The sequence below is a fragment of the Bicyclus anynana genome, chromosome 25 (genome assembly GCF_947172395.1).
Source record: "Bicyclus anynana chromosome 25, ilBicAnyn1.1, whole genome shotgun sequence".
In the NCBI taxonomy this organism is placed as follows: domain Eukaryota; kingdom Metazoa; phylum Arthropoda; class Insecta; order Lepidoptera; family Nymphalidae; genus Bicyclus; species Bicyclus anynana.
In genome coordinates this window covers 4,874,765-4,888,413 of record NC_069107.1, presented here as the reverse complement: position 1 = coordinate 4,888,413, position 13,649 = coordinate 4,874,765, and the positions used below count along the sequence as shown (strand labels likewise).

Sequence of the window (13,649 nt, the reverse complement as noted above, 5' to 3'; positions counted from 1 at the left end):
CAATTGTTTCAGAGGTTATAGGATAGGTACTTAATCTCTGGATTTACTACACCAATAGGCTAGTTGACTCATATCAAATTTAATAAAAACAATATTAATTTTGTATAGTACATGGAATAAGGGTCATTAATATATCAATTTGTTCGTCATCAACCCATATTCGGCTCACTGCTGGGCTCGAGTCTCCTCTCAGAATGAGAGGGGTTAGGCCAATAGTCCACCACGCTGGCACAACGCGGATTGGCAGACTTCACACACGCAGAGAATTAAGATAATTCTCTGGTATGCAGGTTTCCTCACGATGTTTTCCTTCACCGATTGAGACACGTGATATTTAATTTCTTAAAATGCACACAACTGAAAAGTTGGAGGTGCATGCCCCGGACCGGATTCGAACCCACACCATCCGGAATCGGAGGCAGAGGTCATATCCACTGGGCTATCACAGCTCTTTAATAACAATTAATAAAATGACATTATAATATATCAATAACAATTAATAAAATGACATTTATTTGTATCCAGCCATATGTAAAAGCTAAATTATATTGAAAAATCACCAGTAGTATTCCAAAAAATCCATATTAGTAAAAATCTTATAAGTTTATAATTTATTAGCTGATGCCGCACGGTTTCATCTGCGTGGTTCTCATTCCCTTAGGAATACGGGGATAATATATAGCCTATAGCCTTCCTCGCTAGATGGGCTGTCTACACTGAAAGTATTTGTCAAATTGGACCAGTAGTTCCTGAGATTACTGTGTTCAATTAAACAAACAGTCTAACTCTTCAGCTTTATAATATTAGTATAGATTAATGCAGATTAATGTACAGCCAAAAAGCACTAAATTTCCAATTGAGAAAGTATCCACTACATGAGAGTTTATCAGATTTAATTTCAAATGCTTACTGTGTGAAAACATTACATAAATACATACCACTTGTTGTAGAACTGGTCAAGCGAGGTGCTGCCGGCGTTTAGAGATAGCCTTGCTTGTTGACAAAATACAACAGATGTATCACAAATACTCGCACATTTAGCACCAATTGTAACTTCACGAGTAACTATAACACTTGTACGAAATGCTATTTAGGAAATAAACATTAACGCAACGCGGAGATATACGTTGGACGCGTTATTTATCTAGTTTCATTCCCATGAACATCACAGTTCCGACCATCACCGTCGCGTAGGAGTCTCTAATGTACGGATTACGGCGTGGGCAGATTCCTTGCTCGGATATAAGGTCATATCAACTTTTAAACACAGTTCGCACAAGCTCACAAACACTTTAACCGATGTCAGATGCTTTGTTTTCCAGTTTAATGAAACAAAACCGCACCATTACCGCTATATAAACTTGTGAAACTCAACGTAAAATATCATAAACAAGTGCCGGGAGTAACAACAGAGCACACTTGTAATTGTAGTAACACAAGGCCGTGAATTTTCGTTCAGCCTGAATGCAATTTTAAATGATCTCCATTTAACGTGTGACGTATGTACATTTTTTATTTATTCAGTAGGTATTCACCGAACTCGCTGTCCAACAGTCGTTACAGCGAAAACGCAACAAGACATTTCAATTTTTCCCAAATGTCATTGTCAAGCCCAGTCAAGCCTACATATATTAGCTTACAGCGCCATCTCTGTTATACTATGTCAAATAATTATGATGAAAGACCTAATTGTCTATGGTTATTAATTGAATTAGTTTGACAGTACAGTAATAGATGGCGCTATTTTGCTTATAAATTACAAGGATGTCTATTAATTCAAATTAATAACTCTAAAGTAGTTACAGTGCACACTACAGGGCACACTCACATTATTAATAAATAATAGAACAACTCCGTGTTGTTCTTTTATTTACACACACAAACACTCACATTATTAATAAATAATAGAACAACACGGAGTGTGCCCTGTGGTGTGCACTTGGTGTGCCCAAAATTAGGTAGGTACCTAATATGTTGTCGTAACTAATAATAAAACTTGAGTTATATGTATTCACTTCACTTCATCGACTTATTACTGTAAACAAGTCACTATTAATCTGTGAAACAAGTGAAGGGCGATTAAAACAAATTCATATGTAGACATTTTTATTTCATATTTTTTAGAAATTCGGAGACTCAATAATATGCAATTATTCCTATAACTTTTAGTTACCCCTATTGATATAATTTATTGACTACTTTACACCGTTCTGTCGCCGCCATAACTGCACCAATAACAGCTGATCGGAACCCTGCAAAAATATATAAAGATTAGCATGGGATAATAAGTTAGTATAATCAATTTATTAATATGACCAAATACATACGACCAGATTTAAGTCTGTTTGTCAAGGATAATCTTTGGAACAACTAAACCGATTTTTATGAAAATTACTTTGGATTTACACGTTATTGAGCAATATGTAGGCTACTTTTTATCCGACTACAAAAAAAGAGGACGTTTCGTAAATGTACCATTTTTCTCTAAGTGATATGTCCCTTCCGCCGTTGATCCTCCAGGGGATGTGACGTTGTCTTTCATGGCGGCCGGATGTCCGCCATTACGCAACATGGCGGCCGAGCCCAGGGTCGTCTGTGTAGCCAGCCGAAGCGCCAGGTCTCGGGGCAGGCCACAGCGGACCCCGCCGTCGGCTAGTGACTCAATTAGCATGTATACCTGAAATTTTGTGAAAATATATAGCATCATTAACAGCCTATATTGAAGGCCTGCCACATTACTCTGGACATGCCCAGGGTCTTATTACACGTTACACATCGATTCCTTTTCTATAAACGCTAACGCTTCGACGACTTTGTAAAGAAAAAAAAAATCACGCAAACGGACTTAAGAGTGGCCGTTAGTTATTAATAAATATTTCTTATTTATTTCTATCATACTTAGAAGTAGGTGCATGCGGATTACTAGCAAAATCTCTGTATAACTTGCTTAAAGACCTTGGCCTCTCTGGAGTTGCAACAAGTTCTATATCAGAACGGAAGTCCAAAGCTGCTCTAATAGGATCTTACCAAATTTGGCTAGGCAAGGAGAACAACACGAGCGGAAGAGAGGAGTGTTAATCGATTGTCAAGGAATCCCTTAACCCTACATCCTGTAGTCACAATTCCAGGACTCTGCTCGGGGTTTTTGTCTCTACCACGCGATGGACCCGGCATCCGCACGGTGAATCCATGGAATGCTAAGATTGATCGTCTCATGAACTTACGTAAGCCGGTCCACTCCCACTGAGGGCGGTGACTGCATCCATTTGGTACTCGGGCACCTCCTCGCAAGTGCCCACAGCGCGAAACAGCTGTGCAGCCAGCTTGGCGTCCTCAGCTGTGGCTCGTGACCCTCGGCTCAACGCAGCAGCGCCTTCGTTGACTAGAGCTGGCGTGTTCGGCATTACGCGGATCACACGTGCTTCTGTTGGGAGGACCTGATGAGGAAATAAATTATTGAATTTACCTAGAATCATAGTGATGTTGGGGCAACAGGATCAATTGCCCGGCATGTAAAAAGGGTCGGCGGGGTGAAAGTTTCGTCAATTGAAAATATATTGTCAAGAAGTTGTACGGTGTAAATAAGTCTTTTATAAGAAATACTTGAACTTTAAGTAATAATTTAAATAGGGGGGGCGATAAATATTCAGGTGGCCCTGGTCAGTGAAAGCCCACACACACACTACGCCGCTATATTTACTAAGTTTGTAGATTATGGACAGGCTGTTTTTTGGAACTTACTTAGTTTTTAGAAAAATTGTTCATATTTGTTTGTTTGAAAAGCAATCTTTACTAGCGGACGTCCCGTGGTTTTACCTGCGTAGTTCCTATTTTAGTTTGTCTACTTCTATATAATGTTTAAGAAAAAATAAACTAAATATTATTTTAACAAAAATGTTACATAATTAATTAATTTATAATTCTCATTTACACAAAATACCTTTTCTATAGTTCCAGTAGAGACACCCATAGCTACTGATATGAACAGCTTATTCTTCGATGCAGCCAATTCTCTTACATCTTGGAGAGCTGGAACTACCACATCAGGTTTGACCGACACAATCACCACTTCCGATCTTTCTACCACAGGTTTGTTTTCAAACAGGCTTGTTGCTCCTAATTTCTAAACATTCAAATATAAATTTTCTAATTAGGTATGTATTCTATCCTTTAGAGACGTTTGCCTTCGGCATTTAAAACGAAAAAAGGCATATGTCCAGTAGGCATAACAAATATAAAAACATTCTCTGGGATTTAATAATGTAAATTGTAAATACGAAAATCGCGCAATGGCTTTGAAATATGTTTTCTGAAATGAAAGAGATAACACAATTATTTTGCCTAAATTAGCCTTTTTAATACATTTAGTTTTCCTATTGAGTGTTTCTTTGTACTCGTTAATCATTATGTGGTTTACCTTGAATGCCTCAGCGGAGACCAAATCGGATGGATGACAACTGGCTGTGATTTCATCCGCTTTTGCCAAACCTGCATGACAAACAAATTTTAAATATTTCACTTAAAATAATACAACAAACACACACACTAGCAAGATGTTTATAAAAAGAAATTTTTGAGATGTTATAATAAAGTCCTATAGCCTTACTCTACAAGTGGACTATCCAATACAAAAATATTTTCACTAATCTTGCTCAAAAACACTGTCGCATTACCACTCTACAACGGGGCTAAAAAAGCATTTCAGCCTCTAGGGGCTAAAGTAATTTTGTTTATTCAATTTTTGTCTGTTACGAGTACTAGCCTACTACAAAACGAAAAAGGTTTGATTTTGATAGCTCGTAATAATGACCTGAATGAAGAATGTTTTATTCGTAAATAGAATCATCATAGTTGGGTACGAGTACATAATATGAAAGGCCCTGATTGTTTGATAAAATTTTAAAATTGGAACAAAATGCAGCGTAGCATATTTTTTTTTAATTTCATTTTTATTGAGTTTCGAGCTGCGGCTGCAAAAAGAAATTTGACATTGAATACTGTACTGAATTATTTTATTACTAACTACGAGTACAGATTCAAAAACAAATTAGAAGTTTACCTTAAAATACCTCGTTTATAATGGATCTTTTTAGCCCCTTGTATAACAATTTACTATTTTCTTTTTGAATCTGTAGTTCCTGAGATTAGCACGTTCAACCAAACATACAAACTCTTTAGCTTTATAATATTAATAGATGTATGTAGGTAATAACTTACAATTTTACTCTTTATTATACATAATATAGGACATTTTCCTCCACTACACGTGTCTACCTATATTCAACTATTTCATTGGAAATCATGAGTTAACTTTTCCTATAACTAATTTTGTCACGCATTTGTATGAATAGAAACCAATCGTAAACGTATAATTTTGTCATTGCGATTATCTATACCTAATTAGGTATATCCTGCACGTTTACAAACATTAAACTCTTAACAGTGATTATGATAAGATTATGATAAGATTAAGATGATAATTCAAGATTTCCTAATACTACAGCGAAATGATATTGATATAGGTCATCAGAGTTTGATATTGCAACATTACGTGTAAAAAATTAAAAATAACAACATCAACATAAAAATCAATGTTACTAAATAAATGTTTATTAAACAGGCTCCTAACTATAAACACATATTATTATAGTCCAGTTATAATATTATTAACACCCCGCGATTTCATCCGCATACTTCTCGTTTTCGTGAAAATACGGAGATAAACAATATAGTCTATGACACTTACAATTAACGTGTCTTTCTAGTGGAAAAGAACTTCATAAATCTATTAAGTAGATCCAGAGATTACCCCCTACAACAATACAAACTTTACCTCTTTAAAATTATTATAGACTTAGAAATAAAAATTAACCGAGAAAGCTGAATTTTGAAAATTAATGTAAATTTACCGCCATCTTGAAAATAGTGTTGTATTCTGATTTTTTTACAATTACAATCTGTTCTCCGCGAGATACGAAAAAGGACTCGATAATTTTTGTTGCTGTTTGTATTCTCTACGATTGTTTACTAAGTGTTTTTTAGTTTATTCTTTTGTTAAAGCTTAGAAAGACAAGTTCCAGAACAACTAAACAAGTGAAAATGAAAAATGATCCTACATAAAATAGCACTGACCGGCTGATATGAATCCACTTGCCAAGGCGTACGCCAATTTTCCTCCACCAATAAAACCGATCTTCATTGCTTCTTTCAACGATACTGAAACAAAACAAGATTCAATTAAATAATCACGACTTCGACGAATGACGTAGCTTATCTTTTGTCAAAATACTCGTAGAAGTGATGATAGCCCATTGACCTTGTTTGATAAGTTTGTTATTAAAAATTATAATATATCTTGTTTTAAAAATTTGTAAGGTGTGCCCATAATGGTTTGCTTTTAGATTTTTGGGCACGCAAAAAAAATGCTGCCATAACTTTTGACGAACTTGCCCCAAATTCTATTGAGCACTCCACCTCATTATATCTATCTTATTCTGAAAACAAAATAAATGTATGTCCATATGCTTTACTGTTAGACGTTTGGGCCCACATTAAAACTCAATTGTTGATTTAAAAATTCTGCTGTAATTTTTTTGGCACACTATCTCTATATCTTCTTTTTTATTTTCTGAAATTAAATATTTTTACAAACAAATTATTTTATTTTTGGCCAGTATCTATTTAATGTTAAGTACTCAACAATTTTTCAATCAACAATTAATTAAAATGATAAAACCTGAAGACTGCACTGCAGGCGAGTTTCCACAGAAATAAAATTACACCATAGATTTAAAATTAGGCATATTATGAAGTGATATAATAAATAACACCACTTCAAGACAGTTGATAGGTAAGTGAAGCTCAGCAAATTGTGTTATGCAGTTATTTGCAGGGCTTAAAGTCTTATAGATAAAACACAAGACAATGCGCTTTATAATCCGATCGGCTTTGTTTTCAAGAGCGGAAAATAACGATCTATTGAATATTGATTAACAAATGCACATAATTAACTGTAAGAATATTTAAGCAAGAATATGTAAGAATTAAATATAGAAGTTTTTGTTTATGCTCTTGTCTAGTGGTGGCCAAAGAAGTGTTTACTATCTTGGTCAATAGTTTGGTCATTAGCAGACAATTTCGTTAACATCTTCGATACATCTACTATGCTTCGCTGTAGTGGAGACGTTCAAAGTAGTTTACTCGTTGGGACGCGAACATTTTCGTCTACAATTTGTAAAGCACTTTAAGAACAAGTTGAGGAAAAAAGGCATAAGTTACTATCAAACCAAGCAAAATGGTGCCTATCAAAATCTTAGATATTTATGTACAAAAAATCAAAATATTTGTAACTTTCAAGATTGTTTCTGAATTTATTTTTAGACAAGAATGACTTATATAATACGTGACATTGAATGTTGATTAAATTAGCAGCTTCTATTTCAGTTAGTTTATAGGTATGGTTATTACTGGTATGTAGATATTTACTAATGCTTATAAAACAATTTCACTAACCATTAGTTTCAGATAAACTGTTCCCATTACAATAACAACAAATAATTATGGCTATTTTACGGAAACAGCAAAATTTTGATGTTGTAGTAAGCAAATAAGATTTTCGACATTAATCTAATTTTCGACTCACATAAATAATTATAGCAATACGAACCAAAATTCACAAAAATTCACAAAAATGTTTTAAATGCCTAAATCTTTAAATACTTGACTTTAAAATCACAGTTAAGATTGTTATGTTCAAAAAAAATTCCGAAGACTTTCACGCTCGTCAAGAAAGTAAAAATAACAGAAAAATATCAAAACTTACGTCACAGTTGGCACAAAATATCTGTAACGTGTTCTCCAAACAGAGTTTGTTAGCGGACTGAGCTGTAAGGTTATCTCTGTTATCAGTAGTGCTATTCTTCTCTGTATGGGTACTTATAATTCAGATGAACTCTTTGATAACGAACAAAAACTGAGGAGGTTATTGCCATCTCGTGACACTATTGCCTAATATTATTTTTCGTTCCTGTTTGTAAGTATTACCCATTTAGAATAGCCCGCAAACCAGCATTAGAGCTCAGAATACAGAAAACCCCAGAAGGTGTGATCGCGCATAGGAATGAAACCGTTGAAATTACTGTGAATTGCGAATTGTCACTCTGTGTATTTAATTTCTTAAAATACGCATGACGCAAAGTTGGAAGTGTGTGCCCCGGACCGAATTCGAACCTACGCCCTCCGGATCTAATGCAGAGGTCTAATCCACTGGGCTATTGCGGCTATTCTATAATGTTCAAATAACAAAACCTTCATAATAAAGGCACAACGATAGTTTGACGTGAATAGTAATTACTGAATAGTTCCTTTTGTACTGTTATATTGTATTCTGTACTCTAACTACATACTAAACATTTATCTATATAAAACCAATAGAGTATGTAACTTATTAATACTAATATAACAAATAAGTAAATAAATTGTATTTAACTATGCATGTTGTTAAAGTCAATTTATTAGAATCAACCTTGCTGCCAATTTACTTTGCAAACGAATACTGTGGTGATAATGGGAATGCGCGTGACTTTGTAAAATTAATAGAGAAAGAATAAGAATCAAGACCTACATCATTATTTGATAAATCTATACTAATATTATATAAAGGAAAAAGTTAATTGTCTGTAATATGTAAGTTGTTTGTTTGTATTGAATAGGCTCTAAAACTACTAAAACGATTAAAACAATTCTTTCACTGTTACACAATTGTTAGCTACACTATCCCCGAATGCTTTAGGCTATATTTTATCCTCGTATTTATTTACGGGAAGACGCCGGTCCTCCGTATTTATTTACGGAAACCTCGCAGCGTCCGCTAGTATTGTATAAAGTTTTGGGCTGGTGGTAGACAGCCTTGGCGAGTTACTCTACTCTTTCAACTAATACGTGTAGCTACGTTTCAAGTAATAAGTGATTTTAGGTAGTCGTCTAGAAGTCAGAAGCAAATATGATTAAACCGAGGTACTCGCAATAGTAAAATCTCTTCTAAGTTTCCAGTTAAGAGATGATAAGTAACATTGCAGATAATATTCAAGTACCTTCTACTACTAGGATCGCAGTCAAGGTTTATCTTGTCGAAGGAAAAAAGTAAGTATTGTAATCCAATGTGTTAAGGTATTTTAGAATTTTACATGCAACCAAAAAACCTCTATTGTCTCATTTCTCCCATATGGGCACACCTATGACATTTAGTCTTCATGAGACATTATATCGAGAATTCGAGATACAAATTGTAGGCCTTTAGGGTCCCGGGGTACTTTGAGACCAAATATGTAATTAGGTGGATTATAGATATATAATATCTTTACAGACTATAGGAAAGCACAACTTTTAATCTCAATTTGTTCTATTAGGGCCCAGATTGTGTGCCCAAAGTTCAAAGGGACTCTGTCATTTTATGTATTCTGTGCCACTAATATTAACCAATGCTATTGATATTATTAGCGACTCAGCAGGCGTCCACATCGTACGCATCGGACGCATCGCATCATACGGATTGTTGTATTATTTGTATAGAAAGTCATACAAATGCGTCCACTGATCCGCATCGAACGCATTTTATCTACCGTTAAATTAAAAGTCCGATGTATCTGTGGACGCATAATTTATCTCATCGTCTAGCGTCACTCATGGACAATCATTGTTATAATTTTTCTGGCAATGAACATGACTGTCTTAATTCAAAACAGCGGTCACTGTATTAATTTCACCTTCTTCATCTTCAATATATAAACTACTCAATACTTATACATATCAATCGAAGTTATGTATGTAAATTCAAAGTAACTTTATGTTATTATTTTCTCCAAGTTCTTATAAACTATGGGTTTGATTTTCAATAAGGGTATACATTATATATTTCAGGTCAATTTATGATTTTATATTGTTGTGGATGGCTGGTCACTAGCCATTGGTAACTTGTTATCAACACTAATATATAAAGCTGAAGAGTTTGTTGGTTTGTTTGTTTGATTAAACGCGCTAATCTCAGCAACTACTGGTCCGATTTGAAAAATTCTTTTAGTGGTAGATAGACCATTTATCGAGGAAGGCTATAAGCTATATATTATCCCCGTTTTCCTACGGGAACGGGAACCACGCGCGTAAAACCGCGCGGCGTCAGCTAGTTAAATATAAAAAAAAACAATTTATGTAGGCACATAAGCAAAGATTGATAGTTGTCTACCTAACTACACACTTAGAAAATGCTGGATATACTTATAGGACAGTTGATATAACTATAATTTATTCATAGTTTAGTAAATATAGATAACGATATGTGCATTCTAGGAGTATTATTTACAAGGCCGTCGTGTTGATCTAATGACGCATGGTGCAGATGCAAAGTCCAGTATTGATTTGCATGTTTATGATGCACCAGGAATAATTTCCGGGTTAATAGGTGGAGATACATAGGTTTAGTTTATAAATTATAAACTTAATGTCACATTATGATAAGGATAACTACAAACCCCTATAATGACAATTCCAATATTCCTAGGGTCTAGACCGCGCTGTCTAAACGAACTGATATTAAAGTCAAAAAGTTTTAACAGTCTTTCTGTTTTATTTGTAACGTTGTGAAAACGATAGCACTTAAGTTAGACCAGTAGCATAACTACGGGCCCACTTTTTCAAAAGGGCACCTACCTGAGAAGTACGAGTATGAATGAGTGAGCAGAATACCTAATTTATATTTTTCATTACAATTTGAAGCTATAAAGAAGTTCTTGATATAATAAAACTAATGTTAGTTTACTTGTATACCTAATAATTACGCCACTGCGGTAAATTTCACTAATTTAGAATAGGTCACTAATCTTCGAAACCCTGTCTTATTTTTGTGTTTGTTTTATAAGAGCTCAATATTTCACAGCCTGATCCAGGGATGACCTCAGGACCTCATGATATATTAATAATTTTAATCGATATCATCCTGAATCTATCTATCATGTCTACGCACTTATTATTGAGGTACAAAAATTTCCATTACACCTGTGAAGGTTTTCATTAACTATATTTGTTTGATACGAAAATATTGATCTTAACTATAAGATAAGCAATCATTAGATATCATTTGATAAGATTCTTTGGTTTATGTAAATTACAATAATAGTCGTATTCAAAAAATAAAATTTATGAAGCACTAAAAAAATTGTGTTGGAAATAATCCAATGTTTGCCTTACCAACCAAATTGATTCAATGTATTTAATCAAAGCACACCATCGGGAAATATCAGAAAGATGGATTCCCAAAATGATTGAATACTTTGCGGAAGTTAATTATGAATAGGGAATACTTGCTTTATATTCAATGTAAACTTTCAACCCCTATTTCACTGCTTTAGGGGTAAAATTTTAAAAATTCTTGAATAATGATAAATTATATATCGAATTTTTTCATGATTTATGAACAAATTTTTAAAACTGTATCTCAAAAATTAAGGGCTTTCCGTACAAACTTTTAAACCTCTATTTTAGCCCCTTTCTATTTTAAAATGTTTTGCTTCAAGGTCCCATTATACCAAAAGTTATCTTGATCGGTTCAGCCATTAAGGCGTGAAAAGGTTTCAGACAGACATACAGACTTAGTTTCGCATTTTTAATATTAGTATAGAGTATTTGGGCAAGGTAAAGATGATTAGTTACATCTGCGCGTCAACCAGATTTTACAAATAAATCCTATAAGTGCTTTTCTCTCCGAAACCAAAGCATAATCGAAACCTAGATGTTGTAAACATTCTAAAGTAATATTATTATAGTTTGTAAGTATTTATCGGCTTAGAGCATAAACAAATAATTAAATAATAAATACGATCCTATTCCTAATTCTACTAAATTGAAATGAGACCTACTTTTGAATTAGAAAGTCGTAGGGGAAGCAAAATCATTTTAGAAATAAATGATTCATTAAAATTAACTCAAAAGTTAAACGAGGAATATCCAATATATTAATATAAAAGTTAAAATTATTTAATATAATACCGAATTGCTGCCTTTCATGGGAATTAATAGTTTAACAGTTTCAACATAATAAAATAACTTACGAGTAATCATCTTGATGACAGTAATATGTTTCCGTCAAAAATAAATAAATTAAAAATTAACAAAAATTAATAATTAATAAATTATTAAATTAAAAAGAAAAAAAAATGTCATAAATCAGATCTTGTTTACACCAAATACACTTCACTGTTCGAGACTTGTTAATGTTGTCACTGTAATTTTATTATTTATTTTTTTAGTTTTATTTTAAATCTTTTGTTTAGACATTTCATAATTGTCCTTTTAAATGCGTATCGAGTAATAGAACATTGTGCACTGTGGAACGAGCTGGTAATGTGTCCTCAACGAGAAGTACAGACAAGGAAAAAGGTTTTATAGTTATATGCCTAGGTATAGGTACTATTTATTCAATAAATGAAATATTATTTCCAAATAACAGAAGTACGTAATAACACAGAATACATAATAATACTAACTAATAGATGACTTTAATCATAACGGTTTTGAAGATTTTGAGTGAATTTTGAATGGGTTGTACCTGGCTAATTGGCTAGACACAATTTTATTTTTTTCAAATTTTTGCCGCATGTTGAGACCTGTATAAATCGATAGAGAATAATCACATGAAGCATAAAATATAGGCAATTTACAAACTTGTTTAAAATTTTAACTTGTTTTCAAATAATAATAAAAACAGAGCATTAACTCGTATTAAAATTTTGGTGTGCCCAAGGGCCCAGAGGACTAAGTATTTCTTCTTTGCTATGTGTATATGTTGCATAATATAATATTGTATCATTAAATGTTCATATATTAGTTTTATATTTTACTCCTATTTTAATTTTTGACAATAATTAGGGCATTGAAAATGTATAAAAAGAAAAATTTTGTTTTTTAAGCAACCGGTGGTCTGGGCTTCATAGTGAGGAAGCTACTCAAAATACGCACCATTTCAGGGATATTAACTGAGATATTCTACAACAGGGATATTTGAAATCCGACCCTGTATCCAACAGCCAAGTGAACGCTTCATAATGTGTTGGTCGAAACTTTTCGCCATAAGATCATTGACTTAAACCAAATTTATTTCAACCTTTTAAGTTTGACTAAAGAAGCCTAAACCATTGATTCAGTCTCATTCAGGGGTCTACGTGAAAGTTAAATACTAAATCAGAAAAAAAATAGTTTACCAAACAAATTAAATTAATAATTTTTCACTATTTACAGTTTTGTTCTGACTGTACCAGATATTAATGTGTTAGATGATAAAGCTCGTTATCTATCAGCGCGTCGGTGCAGGCCGCCCTCAATAGGCGCGCAATGGTCATCGTCATTAGAATGAACTTCAAAATGTTCCTATTGAGTATTGACTCTACCCTTGTTTATAGTGACTAGATGCAAAGCAGTGCCTACCAATAAATAATTAAATCTTAGTTAAAATTTCTAATCAATTTTATTTAAATGTTACCTGAATTTAGTATAACCTAGTATATTGTGTGAATAGAAATGATATTAAGCATTAGCAATACCCTGACAGGGCCTTAAGTAACCATACTATTAACATTAAGACTACCTGTATTTTATAGTAT

At 33.4% G+C, this 13,649-nt stretch overlaps 2 protein-coding genes across 3 annotated transcripts in view; both read right to left on the bottom strand.

Moving 5' to 3' along the window:
• LOC112044044 (dual specificity protein phosphatase CDC14B) overlaps positions 1 to 1,585 on the bottom strand; it is a 50,143-nt gene extending 48,558 nt beyond the window's left edge. The window contains exon 1 of the mRNA XM_024079773.2: positions 939 to 1,585. The gene's annotated coding sequence lies outside the window, so the exon portion shown is untranslated. The remainder of the gene's footprint in view (positions 1 to 938) is intronic.
• Positions 1,586 to 2,093: 508 nt separating this feature from the next.
• Positions 2,094 to 12,403, bottom strand: LOC112044042 (uncharacterized). 2 transcript variants are annotated; one of them, XM_024079767.2, is made up of 7 exons: positions 12,102 to 12,403; positions 6,133 to 6,216; positions 4,418 to 4,488; positions 3,941 to 4,123; positions 3,225 to 3,437; positions 2,476 to 2,677; positions 2,094 to 2,252 (listed from the first exon to the last, which is right to left on the bottom strand). In XM_024079767.2, exons 1-7 carry the CDS (start codon positions 12,109 to 12,111, stop codon positions 2,176 to 2,178), a joined length of 840 nt encoding a protein of 279 aa, XP_023935535.1. In that variant the 5' UTR covers positions 12,112 to 12,403; the 3' UTR covers positions 2,094 to 2,175. The 2 variants fall into 2 exon arrangements, with proteins under 2 accessions (XP_023935535.1, XP_023935537.1); XM_024079769.2 differs by lacking the exon at positions 12,102 to 12,403 and adding an exon at positions 7,823 to 7,890.
• Between the last annotated feature and the right edge of the window lie 1,246 nt (positions 12,404 to 13,649).